The sequence below is a fragment of the Lampetra planeri genome, chromosome 7 (genome assembly GCF_965212315.1).
Source record: "Lampetra planeri chromosome 7, kcLamPlan1.2.h2, whole genome shotgun sequence".
NCBI classification, from domain to species: Eukaryota; Metazoa; Chordata; class Hyperoartia; order Petromyzontiformes; family Petromyzontidae; genus Lampetra; species Lampetra planeri.
The window spans coordinates 13,120,198-13,132,068 of record NC_136113.1 but is presented as its reverse complement, the minus strand read 5'-3'; the positions used below and the strand labels follow the sequence as shown (position 1 = coordinate 13,132,068).

Genomic DNA, 11,871 nt, shown 5'->3' with positions numbered 1-11,871 from the left:
GTTGGTGCACTGTGCTATGAATCCGACCACCTGAGTTTGATTCCTAGCCACGGCGAACATCAGTGGTGAGACATCTGAAACGGGTGCACAAAACCTGGTGTGGTTGCAGTACTGCGTGGTGAAACAATTCCCATGGCTGACACATCATGGGGAGGCATTCATCCTGTAGTGTATTTACAAAGAAGATGTAAATTATTTTATTTGAGGATATCAAATGTTTTATGCATGACAAAAATTTCCACATATTTGTAGCAAATACAGTATTTTCCCAGACGGTGTTACATCATAGAACTACTTTCTTTTTAAGTTTGCCAATTGTATTGATCCGATACTCCGGGCAGCTCCCGGTTCAATCCTGCCATGCGTGATGCATCCATGATCTCATTCAAATCTGTCCTGAGCTGAATTACATTACAAATTAACACAATTTTATATTTGTTCTAGATTTGAAGCTTTCGTGACTGCAAGAATTCATACTCTTTGTTTTTTTCGGTAAAGTCACGTAGGTAAAAAATAAAATAAAATAAATGAAAACAACTAAATTAATTAAATTAAATCACAGTAACTCGCTACAGTTATTTTGATGTGCCTTTTTACACCTGATGAGGGAGGCTTGTGTTGCCTCCGAAACGTCGTGATTTCATTTAGTTGTTTTCATTTATTTTATTGTTTTACCTACGTGACTTTACCGAAAAAAACAAAGAGTATTTATATTTGTTGTTGGGTGCTGTCACGGATAACTGGGAATACACTTTAGAACCTGTAAACTATAGAAAAAAATGATTTAGTGGAATATTAGTTTAATCTAATTTAGCTTTTGTGTTTGAGAAACCATTGTCAATAAACTGCTGGATGAATGTCTCTCCACGCCATGTTGGTCAGATGGGTTGATAACCATCCTTCGTGCTGATCACAGCGCGGACTGGAAAAGGGGGGATTGTTCACCACTGATGTTAGCCGAAGCCAGGAATCTAACACAGGTGGCTGGGTTCGTAGCCACTGCCCAACTGCTTCACCGGTGTATTTTTTGTGTTTTTAAAGGGAGAACATTTTAATTGTGGTACTTTATGCATCTATAGTACCACTATTATCTGAAGCCAATAGCTTAATGTTAGCTTCGTCCATGTCCTAAATAAGATCTCGTAAACAATGACATCAGCCATGGGTTACCCACACGGGATTGAAAGCCACACTCATGGTCCAATAATGCCACAAACCATCTCACTCCTGCACATAAACTGATCTCATAAGACCATGAATAAGCTGGATTTAGAATAAAAAAATTTCTGTCATCCATCACTTGTATTCTATCAGATTCTAGAAATAAATTAATACCAAATACTGCAGTGCCATTATGAATAGCTTTTGCAGGCTTTGAAAAGATTTTCAAGCCATCAGAAACCAGGGGATGAATATTGGGCTGAATCAGATAAAATCCCACGTAGACACTCATCTCTTTGCCAAGGAGACCTGCAGGAGGGTTTGAGCTGAAAATGAATTTAAGGCTGAGTCAATCAGTACGAAGGCATACTATAACAATGGAGGCATTTGTTTTATACTGTATTTACATATTGTTGTATGTAGTGGTAAAATGGTATCTACTCAAACGAACGCGGAGGCTGTGCTCTATTGATGTTTACAGCCAAAAGCCCAGTGTTGTAAATTCCACATTGCTATGGCAAGGGTCACGTACACCCACAATACCAATATTTAATTTACACTATTTGTCACAGTGCATCAATTGATGAGCAGAATGGATATTTTTCTTCCCTCCCCCCAAAAAAACCCGATACACAACGTAGTTCTTACGAGTGATTGAATTTAGACTTGCGCGTAAACTCTTGTTGTTGTTGTTGTAATTAAAGTGAGGTGGCCTTCATCCAGCAGTGGATTTTGGCACCCACCACGGCTTGAATGATGCAGCACAAATTCAGCCCGACTCCGATGCCAAATTCTGATTGGTCGGATGGGGGAGCGGATGCGGATGTGGCCAAGTAAGGAGTGGGCGGGGACAACAGCCACGCGGGGGGAGGGAGGATGGGGGGAGGGTGGGGGGGATGGGGGGGGCGAGAACTACTTCCAGTGCAAAGCGGGTGGGTGTCTTCGAGAACCTTCTAGAAAAGCCGACTCTCCTCCCGCAGTCTCTCTCCGCCGACGAGAAATAACCCCCGGCTTCTTTGCGTTCCACGCGAGGGAAAAATCGCCGATTTTCGAAAACCGAAGACGCCGAAGGTACCGTCTCTTGAGCGCGAATTAAACAGCCGCGTAGGTTTGCGACGAACGCGCGTTTCTAGCGGTCCTGCTGGATCTTTGGCGGAGGGATACACGGCGGTACGCGGCCCATGAGAAGCGCGCGCGCGGCTTCGTCTCTTCCTCTGCGCTTTTCCCGCCCGCGGTGTCCGCAACGCCTCTCAAGGTGAGGAGGCCTCAGCGGCGTTCGCCTTTCGCATCGCGCTACACGCTCGCTTTTGTTTTTACCGAGGACTCGTTAGTTTGTGTCTTTATTCGTAACGTAATCGAGGGTTGACGTCGAATTGTTGATTTTTGTTTTGTTTTTTCGTCTTTGCTGTTGACGCGGCGCCGCGTGTTAGCGGCCTTGTGACGGCACGCGGTTCTGCGGCTTGACAAATGAACGAGGTAGAAATATCGTTTAAGGATTGGGACGTTAGTTAGGTCGTGTATATGATGTGTTTGTGAGCGTGTTTGTGTGTTCGACGACGCGTGTGGTTTTAATTCGGGAGTTTATGCGAGTTGGAATGCGCTCCTCGTGTGCGCGCACGTGGGGGCTCTGGTTAAATCCGTGCTTCCGCCTGTGGCACGGGATTAGCTTTTGTTTCCTCCCCACGTTAATTTACTTAAGATAAAACTGAATTGCAAACATCCCCCTTGTCGATTGTGTGTTGTGACAATTGACGGCACTTGCCGTTTGGTTTTGACGGAGAATTCGCAAATTGGACAACCACTGCGTCAAAATGTAATAATCAACGTGGACGTCTAAATGAATCAATATTCTCTGCATACAATGTGTAGTTTTAACACAATGTATTTGTTAAGTCGGTGGTGACTGACACCAATCTGAACCGCAGCCATCTCGGTCCCCACGCGTGGCGATGTCGATTCGAACGAGTAAAAACGTGCGCGTGACATCGTGGTTTTTAATTAACGTTTAATTAAGAAAAAGAGGGGTGGATATTATTTTCATTTCGGTTACGGGCCTTAAACCCGGTTGACATACTTATAGCCCAACTAAAAATAAACACATTTCAGAAATAATACCCCGTACGTGTTTAAAGAGCCGGACAATCCGCGGAAGAGTCGCCCCGTAAAATGGATTCGACGCGAAGCGGGTCACTGTACTAATGGTTATTATATATACTTATTTACTTTAAACGCAAGTCTTACGGGGTTTTTCTTCCCCTTATAAATGTGTATTCTTTTCTGGCGAAAGTGTCACGCCCGCCGCCGCTGTTGTCTCTAGCCCAAGGGAGGGGGGGAGAGGCCTCTGTGAACAAAGGAGCGTGAAAACGTGGTTTGGTTACAAGGGGCGTCTGCTGCAATGCGCCATTCAGCCCGCGCCCCTTATACATTGGTGGATACAACTTGAGCAGCAGCGACTACCACTTATATGATGGCCAAACGGAGCCTTCAATCCGCAGCAAAGTGGCGTATTAATGAGTTAATGCGCATCATTTAACCACGTGTGGTGTTCGCGACAATGGGTTTGGTCACACGCAACGTTTTACAGTGTGCAGTTCCATTAGTGTGAAGTCTTTTCCATGGGTATGCAGTCCGTTCAGTTAAACTAAATAATACACCGTGTAAAGTGTTTAATAAAGATGGGATTTCCTAACCGGATTATTTCCTAACTACATTATTAAAGGGGCGTTCGGACCGTACTGGGCGGGGTGTAAGCCATGAAATGTGGCATCCGCGTCTTGTCAGACGTATGATGGTAATACGTTCGTCAGGAGGGTAATGGATTACTCGTGAAATGGGCTAGGTCTTTGGACGGCTGTTGTGTGATGCCTGATAGGAATGAATAATCAGCTAAATGGAGGGTGGGGGGCGGCAGTTCCGTGTGGTTAAAGAGGAAGTGTGGCGCATGCTTAATGATGAGCGGCTCGATTCGTCACTTGCCTCCAAGCCGAATCAACAGACTACGTCACACAACAACGCCCCCCGTGTGTGCCACTGCAGATTTTCCCCTCCTATATACATTACAGGAAAAAATGGTTGCTCAGCTAATTAGAGGTTTCGCAGGACGTTATTTTTGTGATGCGTATTTCAGACGTTGAGCCAAATCGTATGGTGGGGGTGAGTTGGCTGTGGAAGGTTTATGGATGCTATTATGCAATGGTGTACATGTTAACAACTGCCTGCATGAGTAGAGGAACGGTGTTGGTGGTATATGGCAGGTAGCTCCTTTTATAGCTTTTATTTTATTTCAGGGAAATCTCCCAATATTTTGAATTCAGTCTGCATTTTTTCCTTGGAGAGGGAAAGCCAGCGTAACCGAAGAAACCCCACCATACATATAAGTGCAGGTCTACACAGGATTCAATTGATGTACTAGCCATCTCATGGTTACGATGTAGCTTGGTAATTTTTAGGATTTTTACAATTCTGCTTTGTCCACCATCCTTTCCAACGTGCACTGTATTACAGGCCTGCACCATCGTGCCCGGATAATGATCAGTTGAATTATTTTTCCCTTGGTTTGTGTTATTGTGGGTTGTATTGTTGGGACCTGCTGGGTCAGGACACTTAAACATTTTTGATGTCACGTGTTTAGAATCCCCTCCGGCACATGTCCAAATAACATCGTGTCTTTTCCCTCCCCATACAACAGATGCCTGGAGAAACAACTGGCCCGACCATGGATGAAGAGACTGAAACCTTCGCCTTCCAGGCGGAGATCGCCCAGTTGATGTCCCTCATCATTAACACCTTCTACTCCAACAAGGAAATCTTCCTTAGGGAGCTCATCTCCAACAGCTCTGATGTGAGTTCTACCAACACATTTCCTATGTTAGCTGAGGAAACTAGAGAGATGGTACCGAGGTACACTTAAACCTTTTGGCTAGTTTTGATAGCATGAAAACGTTAATATAGAGGCCTATCTATGCAAGTACACTACTGGAGGGCAGAATGCTATTGGGTTGTGAGTTCTGATGTTACAGACCAGTTACATTGATAGAATTTTACCTGCAGATATGACATTTGCTCACGTTAAGTTACCATTTTAATTAAAAGGCATTCAATTGTTTTGGTGCTACAACAGGAGGCTAATTGTGCCCCATATTGTGGAGAGCTCTTGCCCTTAACCATGAAGCAACCCAGCAGCATTTAACAATCTTCGCCCAGCTGGTATTTTGGAAAATGGTCCATAAATGCCTTTTAAAATGTTTACCTAAATTTTTTGGGTGGTAAATCACACTTCCCTTTCAAATTATTACATGGTTATTTTGTATTTTAATCTATTAATATGCATGTACAAGCTTTTTGGATTGTTTGTGTTCTAATCCTGTGCACTGTTTTTTTTACATGCTAGGCTCTGGATAAGATCCGCTATGAGAGTCTGACAGACCCCAGCAAAATGGACTCTGGCAAGGAGCTCAAGATCGACGTGATCCCCAACAGAAATGAGCGTACCCTCACCATCAACGACACGGGCATCGGCATGACCAAGGCTGATCTCATCAACAACTTGGGCACCATCGCCAAGTCGGGCACCAAGGCCTTCATGGAGGCGCTGCAAGCGGGGGCCGACATCTCCATGATTGGCCAGTTCGGCGTGGGCTTCTACTCTGCCTACCTGATCGCCGAACGGGTGTCCGTCGTCACCAAACACAACGATGACGAACAGTACTTGTGGGAGTCATCCGCGGGGGGTTCCTTCACGGTGCGCCTTGACAATGGTGAGTTGTGTGTCTTGTTTTTCTAGTTTAATTGAATGTAAATTAAATTGCATTTTTTTGTACCGTTGCCATCCCATTGCCCTGACCATGTCAAAATGTGCGCCCCTTTCATATAACGAAATGCTACCAAGCCTACCGTGTGTTTGTAGAACTGCCCGTGTTCAGGAAAGGTGTCATGGTTTGGTTACTCGCAATACTTTAACGTCCGAGCACTCTTGTAAAAGTCTGCTTTATGCAAATTCGATGCACATTCTACCTTGAAGACAATTGAATGAGACCAAAAAAATGACATTCTCTAATTGAGTCATGGACGATTATACATTTTAGTTACTTGAAGAATAGTAAATTGTTATACGCCCGGCAGCGGGTGTTCCACTTGCTGGTGAAAGAATACACATGTTAATGTATTACTCGCATTACGTTGTGAACAGGTGAAAGCATTGGCAGGGGCACTAAGATCACGCTGCACCTGAAGGAGGACCAATCTGAGTACCTGGAGGAGAAGCGCGTCAAAGACATCGTGAAGAAGCACTCTCAGTTCATCGGGTATCCCATCACCCTCTTTGTAAGTGCACGCTGCTGGCAGCATGGTTGTACAATTCCTGCAGCTGAACGCTTTTCTTTATAGCCACGTGATCACAGGCAAATAGTTTACTGAATCTGTATAGTTGCCCTTGCATTTTGCACCTTCACTAATGGATGTGGTGGTACCATTGTCCAGGTCGAGAAGGAACGCGACAAGGAGGTGAGTGACGATGAGGCTGAAGAGGAGAAGGAGGAAAAGAAAGAGGAAGAAAAGGAGGCCGAGACCGAGGACGACAAGCCTAAGATTGAGGATGTTGGCTCGGACGACGAGGCTGACAAGGAGGGTGACAAGGACAAGAAGAAGAAAAAGAAGATCAAGGAGAAGTACATCGACAAGGAGGAGCTCAACAAGACCAAGCCCCTGTGGACGCGCAATCCAGATGACATCTCGCAGGAGGAGTATGGAGAATTCTACAAGAGTCTCACCAACGATTGGGAGGATCACTTGGCTGTCAAGGTATTGATTGCAATCTGATGCTGTCACTGCTAAAAAAAGAATAAGCTTTGAGTTATTTTCAAGAGACATGAAAATGCAATTTGCATTGCTTGTAAGATTCGTGCTATGCAGGTCTTGCACCAAAAAACTGAGTAAATGTTCCTTTCCTGGTCAATTGGGTATGGGCCAGGTTTTTACAAGCATTGGTGAGCCATTGCCGCAGTATAAACACAGCCTCTTGTAATCTAGATGTATTGTCGAGGTTGTGCATCCTAGTAAAAGTTGAGTTGTTTATGGGATCTGAATTTTCTGTCCGCAGCACTTCTCCGTGGAGGGCCAGCTAGAGTTCCGGGCCCTGCTCTTCGTGCCACGCCGTGCGCCCTTCGACCTCTTTGAGAACAAGAAGAAAAAGAACAACATCAAGCTGTACGTGCGCCGTGTGTTCATCATGGACAACTGCGAAGACCTCATCCCGGAGTACCTCAGTGAGTAACAACAACATTGCCAACTGCTGTGTTAAAATCAAGTTTTGGGAAGACTACTGCTTCCAAACAGTTCTTAGAAAAAACACACGGTTTGTATATGCCATGTGATTGAATTGGATAAGCAATATACATCTTTTGGTTGTTTTCACTAGACTTCATCAAAGGTGTGGTGGACTCGGAAGACCTCCCCCTGAACATCTCGCGAGAGATGCTCCAGCAGAGCAAGATTCTCAAGGTCATCCGCAAGAACATCGTCAAGAAGTGCATGGAGCTGTTTACAGGCCTTGCCGAAGACAAAGAAAACTACAAGAAGTTCTACGAGCAGTTTTCCAAGAACATGAAGGTGGGTGATGACAATCCTCAATGAGGAATGTAAGAATGAGTTGTCACGTTTTAACTGTTGAATCGATTCTGGGTTTTGTTTGTCGTCTGCCTGGTTCTGTTGGTCAAAAGGCATATTCGCATATTAATTACAATAAATTATAAACATATATTAAATGTGTATCTTGTGCTTAAGAATAGATTTGAATAATTTAATGTTTTTCTAACTTACATGATTTTAAGTACATAGATTAATCATCACATGCATGAAACCAATATCTCATTTACATTCAACTCGGCAATCAACACTACTGGTGTACTGTATCCATTGAATACTGTTAATTGAAAATAAGTGGTTATTTTTGTTTCAGCTGGGAATCCATGAGGACTCTCAGAATCGCAAGCGTCTTTCCGAAATGCTGCGGTACCACACGTCGGTGACGGGCGAGGATGTGTGCTCCCTCAAGGAGTACGTGTCACGCATGAAGGAGAACCAGAAGCACATCTACTACATCACTGGTATGTGTGCTTGACAAAATTGATCTTCAGGGCATCTGTTGCCAACAGTAAACTTTGTTGTGAAGTGTGGTTTTTCTTTCTATGGTGTAAGGAAGATGCCACTAAAATAAATAGTTAATCCTGTGTATGTGATTTTACCTAGGCTGTGTTCCGATCTTTGTGAGTGAGAAAGATGACTTTAAATTGAAGGTCTGCCTTGTCATTGCTCTGTTGACATGACTGCACATCACAGTTCACACCCTCATGTGATGAATTGTCAAGGTGTTGGGTTGCCAGTTTAACACTTAGGCTTCGTGACAAATATCCATAATACAGCCATCTAACCCAAAAAATATGTTTATGGATGTTGGGTTGTGATTTAAGACTTGATTATTTTTTCCACTGGTGGATGCAGGGTTTACATACAATTTGGACTTGTATAGCGTCTAAATGCGCCTCCATACCAAGCCACTACAGGGCCGTGAACATATTTTGGTGTCATGCGCAGATGATAAAAGGTCATGAACTGGGGCAGCACAGATGGCTTGGGGAAGGTAGTGTGGGGGGGGGAATCTTCCACCAAGTGAAAGTTGACTAAGCTTTGGCAATTCCTTGGTGGCGACAGTGTGAAGGGGTATATATATAGGTGGCGCTGAAAGGAGAGAGGTGGGCAGGGGAGAGTCGAGGACCTTTTATAGTGATTAGTGTTTTTTTTTATCCAAGATTGCATTGGGAGCCTTGTAGCAAGTGTGATGTATTGGGTTGAAGTGGCCTTGTTAAACAGGTGAGGAAGATGGTTGTATTTTGTATTATCTGGAGTTTGGGAGAGATTTGGATCGGGTGTTAAGTTCAGATATGAACAGTTGATTAGTGTGCACTGCACTATGTAGCTGGTCACCCGAGTTTGATTTCTGGCCATGACCAACTTTAGTGGTGTCGTTTAAACCAGTCATGGAAACAACACCTTCACATCGCACTGATCAACGTGGTAAAACAACTTGCATGATCAACACAACATGCGGAGGGGCCTGCATTAAGAAGTGGATTGACAAAGGGCTGTCAATATTTGTTTTATTTACTAGGTACATATGGGGGAGCAGGTGGCGCAGTGGTTGGCGCACTGTGCTATGAACCCGGCAATCTGAACTCGATTCCCGGCGACGGTTGACATCGCTGTTGAGTGATATCTGAACCAGTCTTTGACCCCACCCCCTTCAACCCGCACTGACCAGCGTGGTAAAGTAAAATTAAACAACTTCCATAACCAACAAGGCATGTGGAGACCTAAATTCGACAATTTGACCAAAAGGGCTTTTAGAAAAAATGTAATCAATGTATATGTAAAGCATATACATTAATTTGTCTTGTGTATTTAATGTATTTGTTCCTGCATTTTTACAGGCGAGTCCAAAGAGCAGGTGTCGAACTCTGCCTTTGTGGAGCGCGTGCGCAAGCGGGGCCTGGAGGTGGTGTACATGACAGAGCCCATCGACGAGTACTGCGTGCAGCAGCTCAAGGAGTTTGACGGCAAAACGCTCGTCTCGGTCACCAAGGAGGGGCTGGAACTGCCTGAGGATGAGGACGAGAAGAAGAAGCAGGAAGAGGCTAAAGCGAAGTACGAAAACCTCTGCAAGGTGGTCAAGGAGATCCTGGACAAGAAGGTGGAGAAGGTGAGGTCTATCTAACTGGTGTTTAATCATGCCCAACACAGGGGTTGTCTGGTCTAGGGCAGCGTTTCTCCAAGTCCAGTCTCTGAGACCCACAACTGTACCTCTTCCAAGATTATAATTTTGCTTACATTTTAAAAACTAATTGGGTGGTTACAAGTAGCCTATGCATGATTGCAATTGCAAAATCCATTTGTAATCTAGAGTTCTGACTAATTTGGGTTAGCCTCTCGGCATGTGAGGCATGTGCACACATGTATAAAATATCTTTATACATTGGTAGGGACTTTTTTTTTTTACGAATCCCTGGTCTAGGGAAATGCTAATATATTTTTTTAGGCATTTATATGTAACAATCGATATGGAGTTTGAATTTAAGAATGAACTCGAGTTGACAATGGAGACATGGTGTAGTGAAATTTTGAATATCTGACTTCCATATTTGAGTTAGCTTGTGTAAAGTCTATTTTGTACCCAGGCTTCATAGCACTAAAATTAATATATTGTGAATTTCCATTTGAACTGCTTGAAGTTGTTGCTTTTGTAACTGCAAAGAGGTGGGTTCCACTTGCTGTCTCAACAATGTCTCGCAATTCATTGTTTGTAGGTGACCGTTTCCAACCGGCTGGTGTCCTCTCCATGCTGCATCGTGACCAGCACTTACGGCTGGACGGCCAACATGGAGCGAATCATGAAGGCACAGGCTCTTCGTGACTCGTCCACCATGGGCTACATGGCCGCCAAGAAGCACTTGGAGATCAACCCAGAACACCCCATCGTGGAGACGCTGCGCCAGAAGGCGGAGGCAGACAAGAACGACAAGTCTGTCAAGGACCTCATCATTCTGCTCTTCGAGACGGCGCTGCTGTCTTCGGGCTTCTCACTCGATGACCCCCAGACGCACTCCAACCGCATCTACCGCATGATCAAGCTGGGGCTCGGTAAGTTTCTCTTAAAGTCCCCCCCCCCCCCCGCTTAAAAGATGTCAGTTGACCTCTGCAGTGGTTTTAATGATATTTTGTGATGCAGGTTTGTGGATTAAATTGAAAACGTTTAAAACTGAGAAATATAGTAGCGGCAGGCAGGCATTTGAGCCTATTGCAGCAAATCTCAAAATGTAATGTCTATTGGGCAGTTGAAAGCACATCAACCTAATAAATATGATACGATGCATGCATCGATTTAATATTTGGCCTTTATGCAGAGGTCGACTGATGGTTAAATATCACATTAAACTTGAAGGAAAGTGTATCGTTTGAAATGAGTAACATTTTAAAAATCTTACCCTTACAATTTTTTAAAACCACCAGAGTATTGTCTCCATACTGTTTGCTAATGTACACTATCGAATAAAGCCAATTGCCCACATTTTTGGCATTGGTCCTTTTAAAATAGTTTAGTTAAGCAGTGTTAATGATGAACAGGATCGGTGTTTTTGTGCTTGGACACCATTCTATTATCATTTGTTGTTGCTGTGCGACCCCATTGCTAGTTAAGGGTCACGAACATGCACTAACACCCTCCATGCTCTGTCGTTTCTCACTTGTGTAGGCATTGATGATGACGAACCCATCCCAGATGAGAGCACGCCAACTGTCACTGAGGAGATGCCACCACTGGAAGGAGAGGATGCTTCCCGGATGGAAGAGGTTGATTAAAAACGCCTGGTGACCAATTTTTTGGGGAGCAATAGTATACACCTTGCTTTGTTGCAGGGCTCAAATAAATGTGCACATTTAAGCGATCGTGCATCCAGAGTTCCCATACTTCGTGTTTAAAAGTTGTGTGTTCTTTGCACTGTGAAAGTTAAAATACAGGCTTCTGTCCGATGTGTTGCTTGTGCGCACGTTTCGGGTCAAACCCTCTTTGTTGGCAGTACATAAAATGATCTTGGTTTTTTTGGTAACTTGAATAAAGCATTGCACCCTTCTGGGAGGCCCCCCTGATTATGCTGTTTTGAG

The 11,871-nt window shown here is 44.2% G+C and overlaps 1 protein-coding gene across 3 annotated transcripts; it reads left to right on the top strand.

The window, feature by feature from the left end:
* The first annotated feature begins 2,053 nt into the window (after positions 1-2,053).
* Positions 2,054-11,856, top strand: LOC144720005 (heat shock protein HSP 90-alpha). 3 transcript variants are annotated; one of them, XM_078596418.1, is made up of 11 exons: positions 2,054-2,232; positions 4,850-5,002; positions 5,552-5,918; positions 6,350-6,483; positions 6,640-6,960; positions 7,259-7,424; positions 7,577-7,767; positions 8,117-8,264; positions 9,645-9,913; positions 10,518-10,851; positions 11,462-11,856. In XM_078596418.1, exons 2-11 carry the CDS (start codon positions 4,850-4,852, stop codon positions 11,566-11,568), a joined length of 2,190 nt encoding a protein of 729 aa, XP_078452544.1. In that variant the 5' UTR covers positions 2,054-2,232; the 3' UTR covers positions 11,569-11,856. The 3 variants fall into 3 exon arrangements, with proteins under 3 accessions (XP_078452544.1, XP_078452543.1, XP_078452542.1); XM_078596417.1 differs by having other exon boundaries at positions 2,069-2,416; XM_078596416.1 differs by lacking the exon at positions 2,054-2,232 and adding an exon at positions 2,404-2,637.
* Positions 11,857-11,871: the final 15 nt, after the last annotated feature.

Bases quoted from the DNA above. Each gene is read 5' to 3' on its own strand.
- LOC144720005 (XM_078596416.1), top strand. The intron at 6,961-7,258 runs GTATTGATTGCA...TTCTGTCCGCAG, and splicing joins AGGATCACTTGGCTGTCAAG to CACTTCTCCGTGGAGGGCCA. The intron at 10,852-11,461 runs GTAAGTTTCTCT...TCACTTGTGTAG, and splicing joins CATGATCAAGCTGGGGCTCG to GCATTGATGATGACGAACCC.